At 47.6% G+C, this 15,478-nt stretch overlaps 1 protein-coding gene across 1 annotated transcript in view; it reads left to right on the top strand.

The window, feature by feature from the left end:
* Positions 1 to 462: 462 nt before the first annotated feature.
* The window catches only part of LOC121576766 (cartilage intermediate layer protein 1-like), a 31,762-nt gene continuing 16,746 nt past the window's right edge, over positions 463 to 15,478 (top strand). The window contains exon 1 of the mRNA XM_041890203.1: positions 463 to 687. Coding sequence (XP_041746137.1) covers positions 627 to 687 — 61 coding nt within the window. The 5' untranslated portion in view covers positions 463 to 626. The remainder of the gene's footprint in view (positions 688 to 15,478) is intronic.

Below are 15,478 nucleotides of genomic sequence, written 5' to 3'. Positions count from 1 at the left end.
CTTGTTTCATCAAACACACTACACTGCGGTTGAGCATACTGTAGAAAAGCTGTCAGTGTTTACGTGTTCTGGATACAAACATATTCTAAAATATAATCATATCTTAGTGTGATGCTTTCTCCGTGTATTCTGGTGGTATCTACACACCTGTTCTGAGAGGATACAACTTTCAGTAACAGCCCAAAAACGTATTACAAAGCAGGGAAAAATGAAGACCGTAAAGCAGACAGAACAGATAAAATCTTACTCTGTGGAAAGTAAAAAAACACCCTTTTATTTGAGGTAATATTCCGCCCCGCTCTCCCCTGCCTTTTTCTGGGAGTGTTATGGAAGACACAGATGTGAGAGAGCACTGGCCAATGGTGAGCAGAGGGGGGCTGGATTAGACTGCTCTCTGGGTGTCCCTTCTTTTAAAACTTCTGTTCTCCGTCTAACTCACAATCCTCATATGGCTGGGTTTGGGGACAGGAGCAGGTTTCCAACCAGCATCATTCACACCTGAGAGCACTCACAGACTCTGTAGCTTGCCATTTTGAAGAAAAACACACTGTCCTCTTGACTTGACTATATAATACACACACAGAGAGAGAGAAAGAAGGCATCCAAGTTTGTGATTGTGGGACACCATGTGGGACGTTACAAAAGTGACACTACTCCTGTCTTTCCTGACTGTGGCCGCGGCTCAAGGTATGTCAAGTTAATGTCCTCCTCAAAATGTGATGTTAGTTCAGATTCATTATTGATGTGCAAATAATTACATCACTCTGCCTTTTCACATATTTGTTGAAGTGTAACATGTGTGTTTTAAGTTGATTATACACCTATCCCACAAAAACTCATTGAAATTGTTTGTGTACTCATCAGCAGAACTCATTTTCCAGAATATTTTAAAATATGTTATTCGTAACACTGTGCCACTGTGTTTTGTATCATTGCCTTTATCTTGCATGCCATTTAACTGTCACTTTGGTAAGCAATGTCATTACTCAAATGAGATAACTTCATAAGAGCCAACTCAACACTGCAGCCTGAACAGCTGCATCATTCTGACACATGCTGTCAATGATCCACTGCTTGTCTGTAGTAGCTCATTCTTATGGCATTACAGTATACAGTGAGTGTACAAAACATTAGGAACACCTGCTCTTTCCATAACAGACTGACCAGGTGAGTCTATGATCCCTTATTGATGTCACTTGTTAAATCCACTTCAATCAGTGTAGATGAAGGGGATGAGACAGGTTAAAGATTGATTTTTAAGCCTTCAGACAATTGAGACATGGATTGTGTATGTGTGCTATTCAGAGGGTTTACAGTGCATATATAATTGGATGGCAACACATTGAAGGTCAGTGTAGTACTCTCTCTCTCTCTCTCTGTGAGATTGTATGTGTGTGTTTGTGTTTGGAGTGTTTGGAGTGAAGGCACTAAATGGATGAAGGCAGGCCCACGCCACCATTCCCCTTGTGCCTGCAGTCACCTGACTGAGAGAGGAATAAAGAGGATTCAAACTAAACTCACACAGCCTCAATTAACAGCCAGTAGATATGCTAATTAACTTCCATCCCATCACCCTCCCCGTGGCTAATTAAAAAAGAAATATGGAAATGTCTGCTCTACCCAAAATTACAACCAAATAATTGCAGCATTACTGCAAAAATGGAAGCGGAAAGTTGAAGGAGGAATAGGTAAGGAACTTGTCTGTCGGCCTTGCATTAAAGAACATAATTGGTTAAAGAAAATTGTGATAAATAAAAAAGTTTACCAGTTTCATTTAAGGACCAAAAGATTGAAAGCCGTCCCATATAGATTGCAAAATAGTTGGGAAGAGATTTTTGACTTACCGATTCCATGGCATAGTGTTTATGAACTGATACGCAAAACGACGCCGGATTCAAAACGTATAATTTTTCAATTTAAATTATTATATAAAATTCTTGCTACCAATAGAATGTTATTTGTATGGGGGATACAATCTTCCCAGATCTGCAGATTTGGCTGTGAAGAGACAGAATCATTAGATCATTTGTTTTGGTACTGTCAATTTGTAGCTTGTTTCTGGACACAGGTCCAGGAATGGCTAAAGGATTGCAATATTTGCATGGAGTTGACCCTGCAGATAGCACTACTGGGTGATCTGAAAAGTCATAGTCAATCGATCAATAATATAATAATACTTTTAGCAAAGATGTTTATTTTCAATTCACAAACTGTAGAAACAATGAGAATAGAAAGGTTCAGAACTTTTGTAAAACATCATAGTACAGTTGAAAAATATATGGCAAATAGAAATCCAATATGGATGGTGTTAAGAGATAGATGGGAGGTGTTGAATGGAGCTGAAGGATGAGACTAATAACAACAACTAATAACAACAAGATAACTAGTGTAAGACATGCTGTGTCCATAATAAGTATATAGGTTATATATTGTGAGCTTTTGTGAAAGAGCACAGTTAGAAAGATATGGCATATAGAGGCATACCAGATGGACATAATGAAAATGATCGGAGGAAGTTCAGGAGTAAAAACAAACAAAATATAATTATTGACTGTGTCCATAACATGTATATAGTATGTATAAGCATGAAGTAGAGGCCTAAGCATTGTTGTTCACTAGTTTACTCCAATTAGGGAAGGGATGGTGGGGTTGGAAAGTAATAAAGGGATATATATGTATGTATATATGTATGTATGTGTATATATATATGTGTATGTATGTATATATATGTATATATATGTATATACAGTGGGGAGAACAAGTATTTGATACACTGCCGATTTTGCAGGTTTTCCTACTTACAAAGCATGTAGAGGTCTGTAATTTTTATCATAGGTACACTTCAACTGTGAGAGACGGAATCTAAAACAAAAATCCAGAAAATCACATTGTATGATTTTTAAGTAATTAATTTGCATTTTATTGCATGACATAAGTATTTGATACATCAGAAAAGCAGAACTTAATATTTGGAATAGAAACCTTTGTTTGCAATTACAGAGATCATACGTTTCCTGTAGGTCTTGACCAGGTTTGCACACACTGCAGCAGGGATTTTGGCCCACTCCTCCATACAGACCTTCTCCAGATCCTTCAGGTTTCAGGGCTGTCGCTGGGCAATACGGACTTTCAGCTCCCTCCAAAGATTTTCTATTGGGTTCAGGTCTGGAGACTGGCTAGGCCACTCCAGGACCTTGAGATGCTTCTTACGGAGCCACTCCTTAGTTGCCCTGGCTGTGTGTTTCGGGTCGTTGTCATGCTGGAAGACCCAGCCACGACCCATCTTCAATGCTCTTACTGAGGGAAGGAGGTTGTTGACCAAGATCTCGCGATACATGGCCCCATCCATCCTCCCCTCAATACGGTGCAGTCGTCCTGTCCCCTTTGCAGAAAAGCATCCCCAAAGAATGATGTTTCCACCTCCATGCTTCACGGTTGGGATGGTGTTCTTGGGGTTGTACTCATCCTTCTTCTTCCTCCAAACACGGCGAGTGGAGTTTAGACCAAAAAGCTCTATTTTTGTCTCATCAGACCACATGACCGTCTCCCATTCCTTCTCTGGATCATCCAAATGGTCATTGGCAAACTTCAGACGGGCCTGGACATGTGCTGGCTTGAACAGGGGGACCTTGCGTGCGCGGCAGGATTTTAATCCATGACGGCGTAGTGTGTTACTAATGATTTTCTTTGAGACTGTGGTCCCAGCTCTCTTCAGGTCATTGACCAGGTCCTGCCGTGTAGTTCTGGGCTGATCCCTCACCTTCCTCATGAATATTGATGCCCCACGAGGTGAGATCTTGCATGGAGCCCCAGACTGAGGGTGATTGACCGTCATCTTGAACTTCTTCCATTTTCTAATAATTGCGCCAACAGTTGTTGCCTTCTCAACAAGCTGCTTGCCTATTGTCCTGTAGCCCATCCCAGCCTTGTGCAGGTCTACAATTTTATCCCTGATGTCCTTACACAGCTCTCTGGTCTTGGCCATTGTGGAGAGGTTGGAGTTTGTTTGATTGAGTGTGTGGACAGGTGTCTTTTATACAGGTAACGAGTTCAAACAGGTGCAGTTAATACAGGTAATGAGTGGAGAACAGGAGGGCTTCTTAAAGAAAAACTAACAGGTCTGTGAGAGCCGGAATTCTTACTGGTTGGTAGGTGATCAAATACTTATGTCATGCAATAAAATGCAAATTAATTACTTAAAAATCATACAATGTGATTTTCTGGATGTTTGTTTTATATTCCGTCTCTCACAGTTGAAGTGTACCTATGATCAAAATTACAGACCTCTACATGCTTTGTAAGTAGGAAAACCTGCAAAATCGGCAGTGTATCAAATACTTGTTCTCCCCACTGTATATATATATATATAAAAAAATATATATATATATATATAAATATTTAAAAAAGAAATATGCATACATCTTTACATGCTGCTGCTTTAAGATTAACCCGCACCAAAGGTCTGACTGGCAACCACTCTTTCCATGACATACAGTGCCTTCGGAAAGTATTCAGAATCCTTGACTTTTTCCACATTTTGTTACATTACAGCCTTATTCTAAAATTGATTCAATAGTTTTTTCCTCTCATCTGTCACGAATTCAGCCGAGGCTGCCCCTCCTCCTTGCTCGGGATGGCTTCGGCGTTCGTCGTCACCGGAGTACTAGCTGCTACCGATCCATGTTTCTATGTTCTACTTGTTTTCTCTGTATTGGTCTCACCTGTTTCCCATCATGTAATTATGTCTTCCCTATTTAACCCTCTGGCTCACACTGTGTGTTGTGCGTGTTTGTTCATGTTGTCGTATGTGAGCGGGTTTGTTCCTCCCTGCGTGGAGGTATATTCATTAAGATACCTACAAGTAAAGTACGTTTTTCGATTAGCTCTGTGTCCTGTGCCTGACTTCGTCCTACCGCATTACACTGACACCTTGACATCATCAATCTACACACAATACTTCATAATGACAAAGTAAAATACGTTTTTATAAGTTCTTGCTCATTTATTAAAAATATAAAACTGAAATATCACATTTACATAAGTATTCAGACCCTTTACTCAGTACTTTGTTGAAGCACCTTTGGCAGAGATTACAGCATTGAGTCTTCTTGGATATGACGCTACAAGCTTGGCACACCTGTATTTGGGGAGTTTCTCCCATTCTTCTCTGCAGATCCTCTCAAGCTCTGTCAGGTTGGATGTGGAGCGTTGCTGCCCAGCTATTTTCAGGTCTCTCCAGAGATGTTCGATCGGGTTCAAGTCCAGGCTCTTGCTGGGCCACTCAAGGACATTCAGAGACTTGTCCCGAAGCCACTCTTGCGTTATCTTGGCTGTGTGCTTAGGGTCGTTGTCCTGTTGAAAGGTGAACCTTCACCCCAGTCTGAGGTCCTGAGCGCTCTGGAGCAGGGTTTCATCAAGGATCTCTCTGTACTTTGCACCGTTCATCTTTGCCTCGATCCTGACTAGTCTCCCAGTCCCTGCCGCTGAAAAACATCCCCACAGCATGATGCTGCCACCACCATGCTTTACTGTAGGGATGGTGCCAGGTTTCCTCCAGACGTGACGCTTGGCATTCAGGCCAAAGAGTTCAATCTTGGTTTCATCAGACCAGAGAATCTTGTTTCTCATGGTCTGAGTGTCTTTTAGGTGCCTTTTGGCAAACTCCAAGCGGGCTGTCATGTGCCTTTTACTGAGGAGTGGCTTCTGTCTGGCAACTCTACCATAAAGGCCTGATTGGTGGAGTGCTGGGAGAGATGATTGTCCTTCTGGAAGGTTCTCACATCTCCACAGAGGAACTCTAGAACTCTGTCAGAGTGACCATCGGGTTCTTGGTCACCTCCCTGACCAAGGCCCTTCTCCCCCGATTGCTCAGTTTGGCCGGGCGGCCAGCTCTAGGAAGAGTCTTGGTGGTTCCAAACTTCTTCCATTTAAGAATGATGGAGGCCACTGTGTTCTTGGTGCAGACATTTTTTGGTACCCTTCCCCAGATGAAGGGGAGGAGACAGGTTAAAGAAGGATTTTGAGCCTTGAGCGGACTCCGACCGCGTCAACCAAATACCACTGGGGAGGGACCGGGTGAGCACTCTGCCTAGGCGGCGGATCCGGCTCCGGGCCTAATCCCCGCTCCCTCTCCAACCCCCCAAAGTACCCCTGGTCCGGTCTGGCCCCGCTGGCCGGAGCTGGACTGCACACTGATGGAGCGGATTGCTCTAGCTCCGGCGTAAAACATCTGACCAGTGCCGAACCAGGCACCAGTGGAACAGGCACGGGCCGTGCCGGACTGACGACGCCCACCACTGGCTTGGTGTGGAGAACAGGCACGGGCCGTGCTGGACTGACAACGCACACCACTGGCTTGGTGTGAGGAGCAGGAGTGAGCCGAACCGGGCTGGCGCAAACGCACCACTGACTTGGTGCGGGGAGCAGGAACGGGCCGAGCCGGGCTGACGGGTGCACCACTGTCTTGGTGCGGGGAGCAGGAACGGGCCGAGCCGGGCTGACGACGCGCACCACTGGCTTGGTGTGGGGAGCAGGAACGGGCCGAGCCGGGCTGACGAAGCGCACCACTGACTTGGTGCGGGGAGCAGGAACGGGCCGAGCCGGGCTGACGAAGCGCACCACTGACTTGGTGCGGTGAGCAGGAACGGGCCGAGCCGGGCTGACGAAGCGCACCACCGACTTGGTGCGGAGAGCAAGAACGGGCCGAGCCGGGCTGACGAGCGCACCACTGACTTGGTGCGGGGAGCAGGAACAGACCGGACCGTACTGGGGACACACACCACTGGCCCTACACCGGGATCTGGAACGGGCCGGACCGGACTGGTAACACACCCCAGTACCTCTCGCCGTGCCTCTACACCTTCCATCCCCTCTTCGACCAGTGGCCCCCGTAACCTGTCGGCCTCCTCTGCCAACCCGCTGGACCGCTCTATCGCGGCCTCCTGCTGCCCCGACGTCGTGAGCCCCCCCCTAAAAAGTTTCTGGGGGTCTCTCTTCCCCGTGGGCCAGGCCTCTATAGTTCTCGCCCAACTCTCGCTCTTCTGCTTCCAACTCCCGCTATTCAGCTCCTCAATTGGCTTGACCCAGTCGAAGCTCTTCCTCCACTGTTCCCAAGTCCACCCTCTCTGCTCTTCACTCGGCTTGACCCAGTCGAGGCTGCCACGGAGATCTGCTAGGGATTTCCCTGGCGATGGCTCCTCGACTCGCTGCTTGGTCCAGTAGTGGTGGGATTTTCTGTCACGATTGTCAGGAACAGATGAGGACCAAGGCGCAGCGTTGCAGGCAAACATACTCTTTATTTAGCGTCAAACGACCAAAACAACAAAACGATATCGTGACAGTTCACGGTCTAACACAAACCGACTGGAAACAAAATCCCACAAACACGAATGAAAAACAGACTGTTTAAATATGGCTCCCAATCAGAGACAGCCAGCAACACCTGACACTCGTTGCCTCTGATTGGGAGCCACTCTGGCCAACATAGAAATAGCACCCATAGAAACAAAACACATTGATCTACACACCCTGGCTCAACATAACAGTGTCCCCAGAGCCAGGGCGTGACAGTCATCCAGCCAACTTGACACAACTGTGGGAAGCATTGTAGTCAACTTGGGCCAGCATCCCTGTGAAACACTTTCGACACCATGCCGCAATGAATTGAGGATGTTATGAGAGCAAAAGGGGTTGAAACTCAATATTAGGAAGGTGTTCCTAATGTTTTGTCAACTCAGTGTATAAGGAAAATAGCGACAGATCTAGCCCTTCCATTTTAACATTTTGAAACGTTTTTAATAGTTACGATTAGTAATATTGAATTGAATTTGTTAAATGTAATTTTGTTTTCTGTTTTGTGCACACGTACTTTAAGAAATAATGTCTTATAAGCCCATACAGGCTTGGCACCAATTGGTGTATGACACTGAAATAAAATAAATCAATCAAATCAATCATTAAATGGTGTTTATGGTCATGAAATACTTGCACACATCTCTGTCTTCCTGAACCTAAACTTTGCAAGGTAAGAAAGTAGCCTATCCCAGTGGATGTGAGTGTTGGACCAGTAGTGGTTCTTTAGTTGTTAATGGTGAGATCATACTGTAGCACCATAGGGGTGCTGTCTGTCTCTGCAGGGTTATCCCACCACTGGGGGTGTAATCATGTGGTGTTTAGTCATCAGCACGCTCATTTTACTAACACGCTGTCATGTTAATGAGAAGCAGATGGATGTTAGGGGCAACACGTTTCTCTGGGGTTGATTGTACAATGTCGTTGTAGGTATCAGGGTCCCTCAATCTGAGGGGTGTGTGAAAGTGGCAGTAGACTAGTAACTTTACAGTAAGTCTGTTATAATGGATGGATAGCCTTGGGATTCTTTTAGAATTCAGTGCATGTACTGGACAGTTTTGCCTGTTCAGGAAAAGTCACACACTGACTAGATGTTTGATAGAATGGATAGTGATGTATTCACTCGCCAACACATTGTGGCAGACGTGGGTAGTATTTGTCCCCATCTCACCTCGTGGGACTCATTCAGCACTCACCAAGAAAACAAGTAAACACAAATCCTCTATCCCACTTTCTCACCTAACTGACAGGTGAAATGACTCTCTCTGGCTTCCCCTCTCCCTGTCTCACTCTTTCCTTTTACTTTTCATTTCCCCTCCTGCTCCTTCTCTATCACCGTCCCTCTATCATTATCTCCATCCCTCTCAGGGTTCAGAGATTTATGATCTGTTTCCCTATTTGAGGAGACAGCTGCTGCTCGTGGATGCTTGGCGCTACTGAGACTATACCAAAACGGAACAGTGTGACTATCAGTCAGTCAGGCTAAACTAAGTCCCAGGTCTTAGTGGAGTGTTTTAAATAGCCAGATGCCACACAGGCTGCCCGTAATGAACTGTAATCTCCCGTACCCGTGCCAGTCTCGGGGTAGAGGGGGAGGTGGACCAACTGGGACCATGAAGAAGCCGTCTCAGAGCTCCAAAGACAATGTTGTCCCTGTGCTAATTGGCTTCATTCAGAGGGACTAGCTAATTCTCCAGATGCTGGCCACAGACTGACTGGAGAGCAGTGGTCCAGCTAAACCACAATCACCACACCAGGATGTCTAGCCCATTGACTTAAATGAGAATGGGAGGGAGAAGAAAGGGATCAAAGTCAGTCCCTTGTATTCCCAGCAATCACCACATCAAGGCCCTTCAAATGAAATGACTCTCTGGCTCGCTACCGTTTCAAAATGCTAATGTCTGCGTTTGAGGAGCAAAGTGCACAAGCATTACATTCTGAGACATAGAACTAGGCTAATGCTCAAGAAGCAGTTGTTTCTTGCAGTGGATTTAATGGGGAAATACCATTGAGGCTATTCGTTTTTTTTATAGCCTGAATGAGGAAATGCAGTGCGGTAGAAAAAATCGGATGAAGAACACAAAGCCTCTGTGTTCTTTTTTAAAATTCCCCCAAATCTTGTGGTGGATTTGCATCATTAGTTAATGTCAGGGGCAAAACTGGATTCAGGATAATGGAGCACAGATGCCGTTGACCAAGAATCAGTCAGTGGCTCCCCAAACAGCCCTGAAGCCAAGATTGATGGAGGGAGGGATGGAGGGAGGGAGGGAGAACGAGAGAGAAAGAGAGAAAGAGAGAGAGAGAGAGAGAGAGAGAGAGAGAGAGAGAGAGAGAGAGAGAGAGAGAGAGAGAGAGAGAGAGAGAGAGAGACCATCTGATTCTTCCACCACAGCACACCTCAGCCAGATAATAGGCCAAATAAACAAAACAGCTTCCACATGTCTGCAAGGCCATGGCATAAAAACTCACATACACACACGCACACTTTCTGGGCAATCATCTAATGCCCATTGGTTTGCCACAAACCCTTGTCTAAATACAATGCTTCTGATTTTGAACAAATATCTCCTTATTGCCTAAATCTTAAGGCCAGGTGATGGATGTTTCCAGCGATCTAACACTTCACTACACACACCTGTTATTACAATTAAGTGTGGGGCTATGGCATGGCAAAGTTGCATCAACACTGTGAGAGACGCTCAGCGTTCAGCCCAGTGCTTAGCCCAGAGCTCAGCCCCGCGAACCACCACTCCATCCAAGCTGTTACATAACACAGAAAAGTGTTTTTACATTTTCTTCTTGTAAGGCTCTGGAATATTTTAAACAACCTCCAGACCTGCTGAAAGGCCTGTATCTCTGCCAATCCAAATCTGGCTGGGCTATCTGTCTAATCTGACTGAAGTCCTTTCTCTGGGTAACTTCAAAACTTATTTTTTCATTTTCTGCAACTTTTTATTAGCTTCTGGCAGCCGTCGAGTGTGCATGCAGCTCTGTCTCGGAAAACACCCGGCTGGGAAGGCAACAGGAGAGGAGAATGGCCTTTAGAAGGCCCTGCGGTATTAATATATGGTTTTGTCCTTGTGTACCCTGTAACTAAAGCACAGCACCACTTTATGATGTGGATGGGAGACTGGTGAACACACACCTCAAATAGCAGCATCCCCAGAATAAGGACCATAGTTCAGTAGGAACAACAATGCCAGGCATTGGCACCAGAATGGCCAAAGCAGCGCAAGTGCAAAAGCGTGGAGAGGGGAGCTAGAGACAATACTGGATCTGACGTAGAAATTCCAACACCCAGTTGAGTTCGCCTCCATCCCTAATATAACATTGCATGGTATTCAGCTTTATTAAGAGAAGCTAGCCTGTGTGTCTATATTAAGGGGAGAAAGACGGTCTGCTAATAGGCACAGAAACATACTTGGAGCCATTGCTAATGTATTGTTTCCATTACATGGGACTATACTTTGACCTCTTTCAGTATCTTGTTACTGGGTTGAGGTTTTACGAGGGTGGTGGCGAGGTAGGAGAGAGGCCTCTATTGGGGAAGGTTAACCAGGAGTATGGACCTCAAACAGAGGAGGAAATCCGGTTAAGTTTAAGTGTGTTTCCTCTAACATAACAGTGTGTTTCAACACGTTTTAGATGAGGTAAAGCCACTGACGTACCATTAGCATGAAACAGCACATATAAAATCACTGGCTTTTTAAATTCACATATAAACTGTTAACAAGCCACACTTAGACAACTGCCATAGCTGAAAATGCAAGGCTGACGTGTTCATTATATTAAATATGGATTCCTACATAAAAAGCTTTCATGCCATTATGCACCTCATAAAATGACTCTCGTAATCGTTTAATGGTTTAGGTTTCATTATCAAACATCTTGAAGTGATAAGTGTAAGCAATGTGCCCCTGTTGGAGTATCCAAGGCTGGTAATAGTGCAGTTCTCTGTAGATTGTTACTTCATGCCCACGCCCCTGCCCACAAAAACGGCAAACAATATCGATTTTTCTGATTTCCAAAAGCAGGAAGTAGAATGAGCACAATAGCGCCTACATTTACATTTTAGTCATTTAGCAGACGCTCTTATCCAGAGCGACTTACAGTTAGTGAATACATTTTTATTTTTTTTATACTGGCCCCCCGTGGGAATCGAACCCACAACCCTGGCATTGCAAACGCCATGCTCTATCAACTGAGCTACATCCCTGCCGGCCATTCCCTCCCCTACCCTGGACGACGCTGGGCCAATTGTGCGCCGCCCATGAGTCTCCCGGTCGCGGCCGGCTGCGACAGAGCCTGGATTCGAACCAGGATCTCTAGTGGCACAGTTAGCACTGCGATGCAGTGCCTTAGACCACTGCGCCACTCAGGAGTAGCCTACTTAACTAACGATGGTATGTACACTTCCTGTAGCAAACCGCTCCATCAAGTCATAGTCACAGCAGTGATTGCAACCCGCACGCCATTAAACTGTAATCAAATCAACGTTCATTTAATGTGACAAGGTCACTTGGAAGTGTGTCCAAGCCTGACATGCTTATTTTCCTCCACAGTTGTCAGAGTGGTGTGTGTAGATGAATGGAAGGAATCAAGCGCAGGAACCAGGATGACTACAACCGTCTTTTATAGTACTGTTCAACACGTGAACAAAAATAGTCGCCTACCCAACCGGGTGGTGCAAACAATTACGCACAAAACACAGTGCGAAAATACACAGGAAAAGCGCACGCAGTGCGAACTCTCGGGACACGCCAACAACGAGAGAAATAAACCATCAGAGGCAGTCTGACAACAAACAATCACGCATAACACCTGACCCACACACACGAAACTAAATAGGGAAACAATTAAGACACAAATAAGGGACAGGTGTTATGAACAGACAAAACCAAATGAACATGAAACATAGAACGGTGGCAGCTAGTACTCCGGAGACGACGACCGCCGAAGCCTGCCCGAACAAGGAAGAGGAGCAGCCTCGGCCGAAACCGTGACAGTACCCCCCCCTTGACGCGCGGCTCCAGCCGTGCGCCGACCCGGAGCTCGGGGACGACCCGGACGACGCGGGAGCAGGGCGCGCAGGATGACCCCGATGGAAATCGGTCAGTAGGGACTGGTCCAATACGTCCCTCCTTGGCACCCAGCACCGCTCCTCCGGACCGTACCCCTCCCACTCCACGAGATATTGAAGACCCCCATCCGGCGTCTAGAATCCAGGATGGACCTCACGGTGTACGCCGGAGCCCCCTCGATGTCCAACGGGGCGGAGGAGTCTCCTCAATCTCAAAGTCCTGGAGTGGACCAGCTACCACCGGCCTGAGGAGAGACACATGGAACGAGGGGTTAATATTTTTGTAATCAACAGGTAGTTCTAACCTATAACTCACCTCGTTCAATCTCCTCAGGACTTTAAATGGCCCCACAAACCGCCGACCCAGCTTCCGGCAGGGCAGGCGGAGGGGCAGGTTTCTGGTTGAGAGCCAGACTCGATCTCCAGGTGCGTATACTGGCCCCTCACTGCGGTGTAGGTCGGCGCTCGTCTTTTGTCGACGTATGGCACGCTGCAGATGGACGTGTGCAGCGTCCCACGTCTCCTCCGAGCGCCGCACCCACTCATCCACAGCGGGGGCCTCGATCTGGCTCTCATGCCATGGTGCCAGAACCGGCTGGTACCCTAATACACACTGAAAAGGGGTTAGTTGGGTGGAGGAGTGGCGAAGAGAGTTCTGTGCCATTTCGGCCCAGGGCACATATCTCGCCCACTCCTCCGGCCGGCCCTGACAGTATGACCTCAGAAACCTACCCACATCCTGGTTGACACGTTCAACCTGCCCATTACTCTCCGGGTGGTAACCCGAGGTAAGGCTTACCGAAACCCCCAACCGTTCCATAAATGCTCTCCACACTCTAGAGGTGAACTGGGGGCCTCGGTCAGACACTATATCCTCGGGTACCCCGTAATGCCGGAAGACATGGGTGAACAGAGCCTCTGCGGTCTGTAGGGCAGTGGGTAGACCCGGCATGGGAAGGAGACGACAGGCCTTAGAGAACCGATCCACAACGACCAGGATGGTAGTATTCCCCTGTGAGGGGGGAAGGTCGGTAACAAAATCCACCGAGAGGTGGGACCAGGGTCGTTGTGGAATAGGCAGGGGTTGTAACTTACCCCTGGGCAAATGTCTGGGCGCCTTACACTGGGCACACACCGAACAGGAGGAGACATAAATCCTCACATCCCTAGCTAACGTTGGCCACCAGTACTTCGTGCTAAGGCAGTGCACTGTCCGGCCGATACCCGGATGGCCAGAGGAGGGGGACGTATGAGCCCAACAAATGAGGCGATCGCGTACCTCGAGCGGAACGTACGTCCGACCCACAGGACACTGTGGAGGACTCGGGTCGGTGGGTAACACCCGCTCGATCTCACCATCCACCTCCCACACCACCGGAGCAACCAGACAAGACTCCGGTAGTATGGGCGTGGACTCAACTGACCTCTCCTCTGCGTCATACCGCCGAGACAGAGCATCTGCCTTCCCGTTCTGGGACCCAGGGATGTATGTGATTTTAAACACAAACCGGGCTAGAAACATAGTCCAGCGAGCCTGGCGAGGATTCAGTCTCCTAGCTGCCCGGATGTACTCCAGGTTACGATGGTCAGTTAGAATGAGGAAAGGGTGTTGAGCCCCCTCGAGCCAATGCCGCCACACCTTTAGGGCCTGGACCACGGCTAACAGCTCCCTGTCTCCTACGTCATAATTCCGCTCCGCCGGACTGAGCTTCTTACTGTAAAACGCACAGGGACGGAGTTTAGTGGAGTGCCAGAACGCTGGGAAAGAACGGCCCTATCCCGGCCTCTGACGCGTCCACCTCTACTTGGAACGGTAAAGAGGGATCCGGATGCGCCAACACCGGCGCCGAGGTAAACAGGTCCTTCAGTCTCCCAAATGCCCTGTCCGCCTCAGCTGACCACCGCAAGCGCACCGGACCCCCCTTTAACAGAGACGTTATGGGAGCTGCCACCTGTCCAAAACCCCCGGATAAACCTCCGGTAATAATTCGCAAAAACCCAAGAACCGTTGCACCTCCTTCACAGTGGTTGGGGTCTGCCAATTACGCACAGCTGACACCCAGTCTACCTCCATCTTCACCCCTGACGCAGACAACTGGTAACCCAGAAAGGAGACCGACTTCTGGAAAAACAGACATTTCTCTGCCTTGACATATAGGTCATGCTCCAACAGCCGCCTCAATACTCGGCGCACCAGGGCTACATGCTCAGCACGGGTAGGACTATACACCAGAATGTCGTCAATGTACACCACTACTCCCTGTCCCTGCATGTCCCGGAAAATCTCATCGACGAAGGATTGGAAGACTGAGGGAGCATTCATCAACCCATATGGCATGACTAGATACTCGTAGTGTCCGGAAGTCGTGCTAAACGCTGTCTTCCATTCATCGCCCTCTCGAATGCGCACCAAGTTATATGCGCTCCTAAGATCCAATTTTGTAAAGAACCGCGCACCGTGCAGTGACTCCGTCATAGTCGCAATCAGAGGAAGTGGATAGCTGTACTTCACTGTGATCTGATTGAGACCGCGGTAATCAATACACGGGCGCAGACCTCCATCCTTTTTCTTTACAAAAAAGAAACTTGAGGAAGCGGGTGAAACGGAGGCCCGTATGTATCCCTGTCTAAGAGACTCAGAGATGTACGTCTCCATAGCCTTTCTCTCCTCTTGAGACAAGGGATACACATGGCTCCGCGGGAGAGCTGCTCCTGACTGGAGATCTATCGCACAATCCCCCCGCCTATGAGGCGGCAGCTGCGCCGCCCGAGTCTTACTGAACGCCAGTGCCAAATCCTCATACTCGGGGGGAATCTGCAGTGCTGGCATTAGATTCGGACTCTCCACCGAGGTCGCCCCTATGGAAACACCCAGACACCGCCCCTCACATTGAGCAGACCACCCTTTAAGAGCCTTCTCTCGCCACCTAATAATAGGGTCATGAGTCATCAACCAGGGAAGACCCAGCACTACCGGATACGCAGGAGAGTCAATCAGATAGAGCTGAATTCTCTCCTCATGACCCTCCTGCGCCATCATCTGAAGGG

The sequence above is a fragment of the Coregonus clupeaformis genome, chromosome 11, assembly GCF_020615455.1.
Source record: "Coregonus clupeaformis isolate EN_2021a chromosome 11, ASM2061545v1, whole genome shotgun sequence".
Classification (NCBI taxonomy): Eukaryota; Metazoa; Chordata; class Actinopteri; order Salmoniformes; family Salmonidae; genus Coregonus; species Coregonus clupeaformis.
Note: the sequence above shows the minus strand (reverse complement) of the source record. Positions and strands in the feature narration are given on the sequence as shown.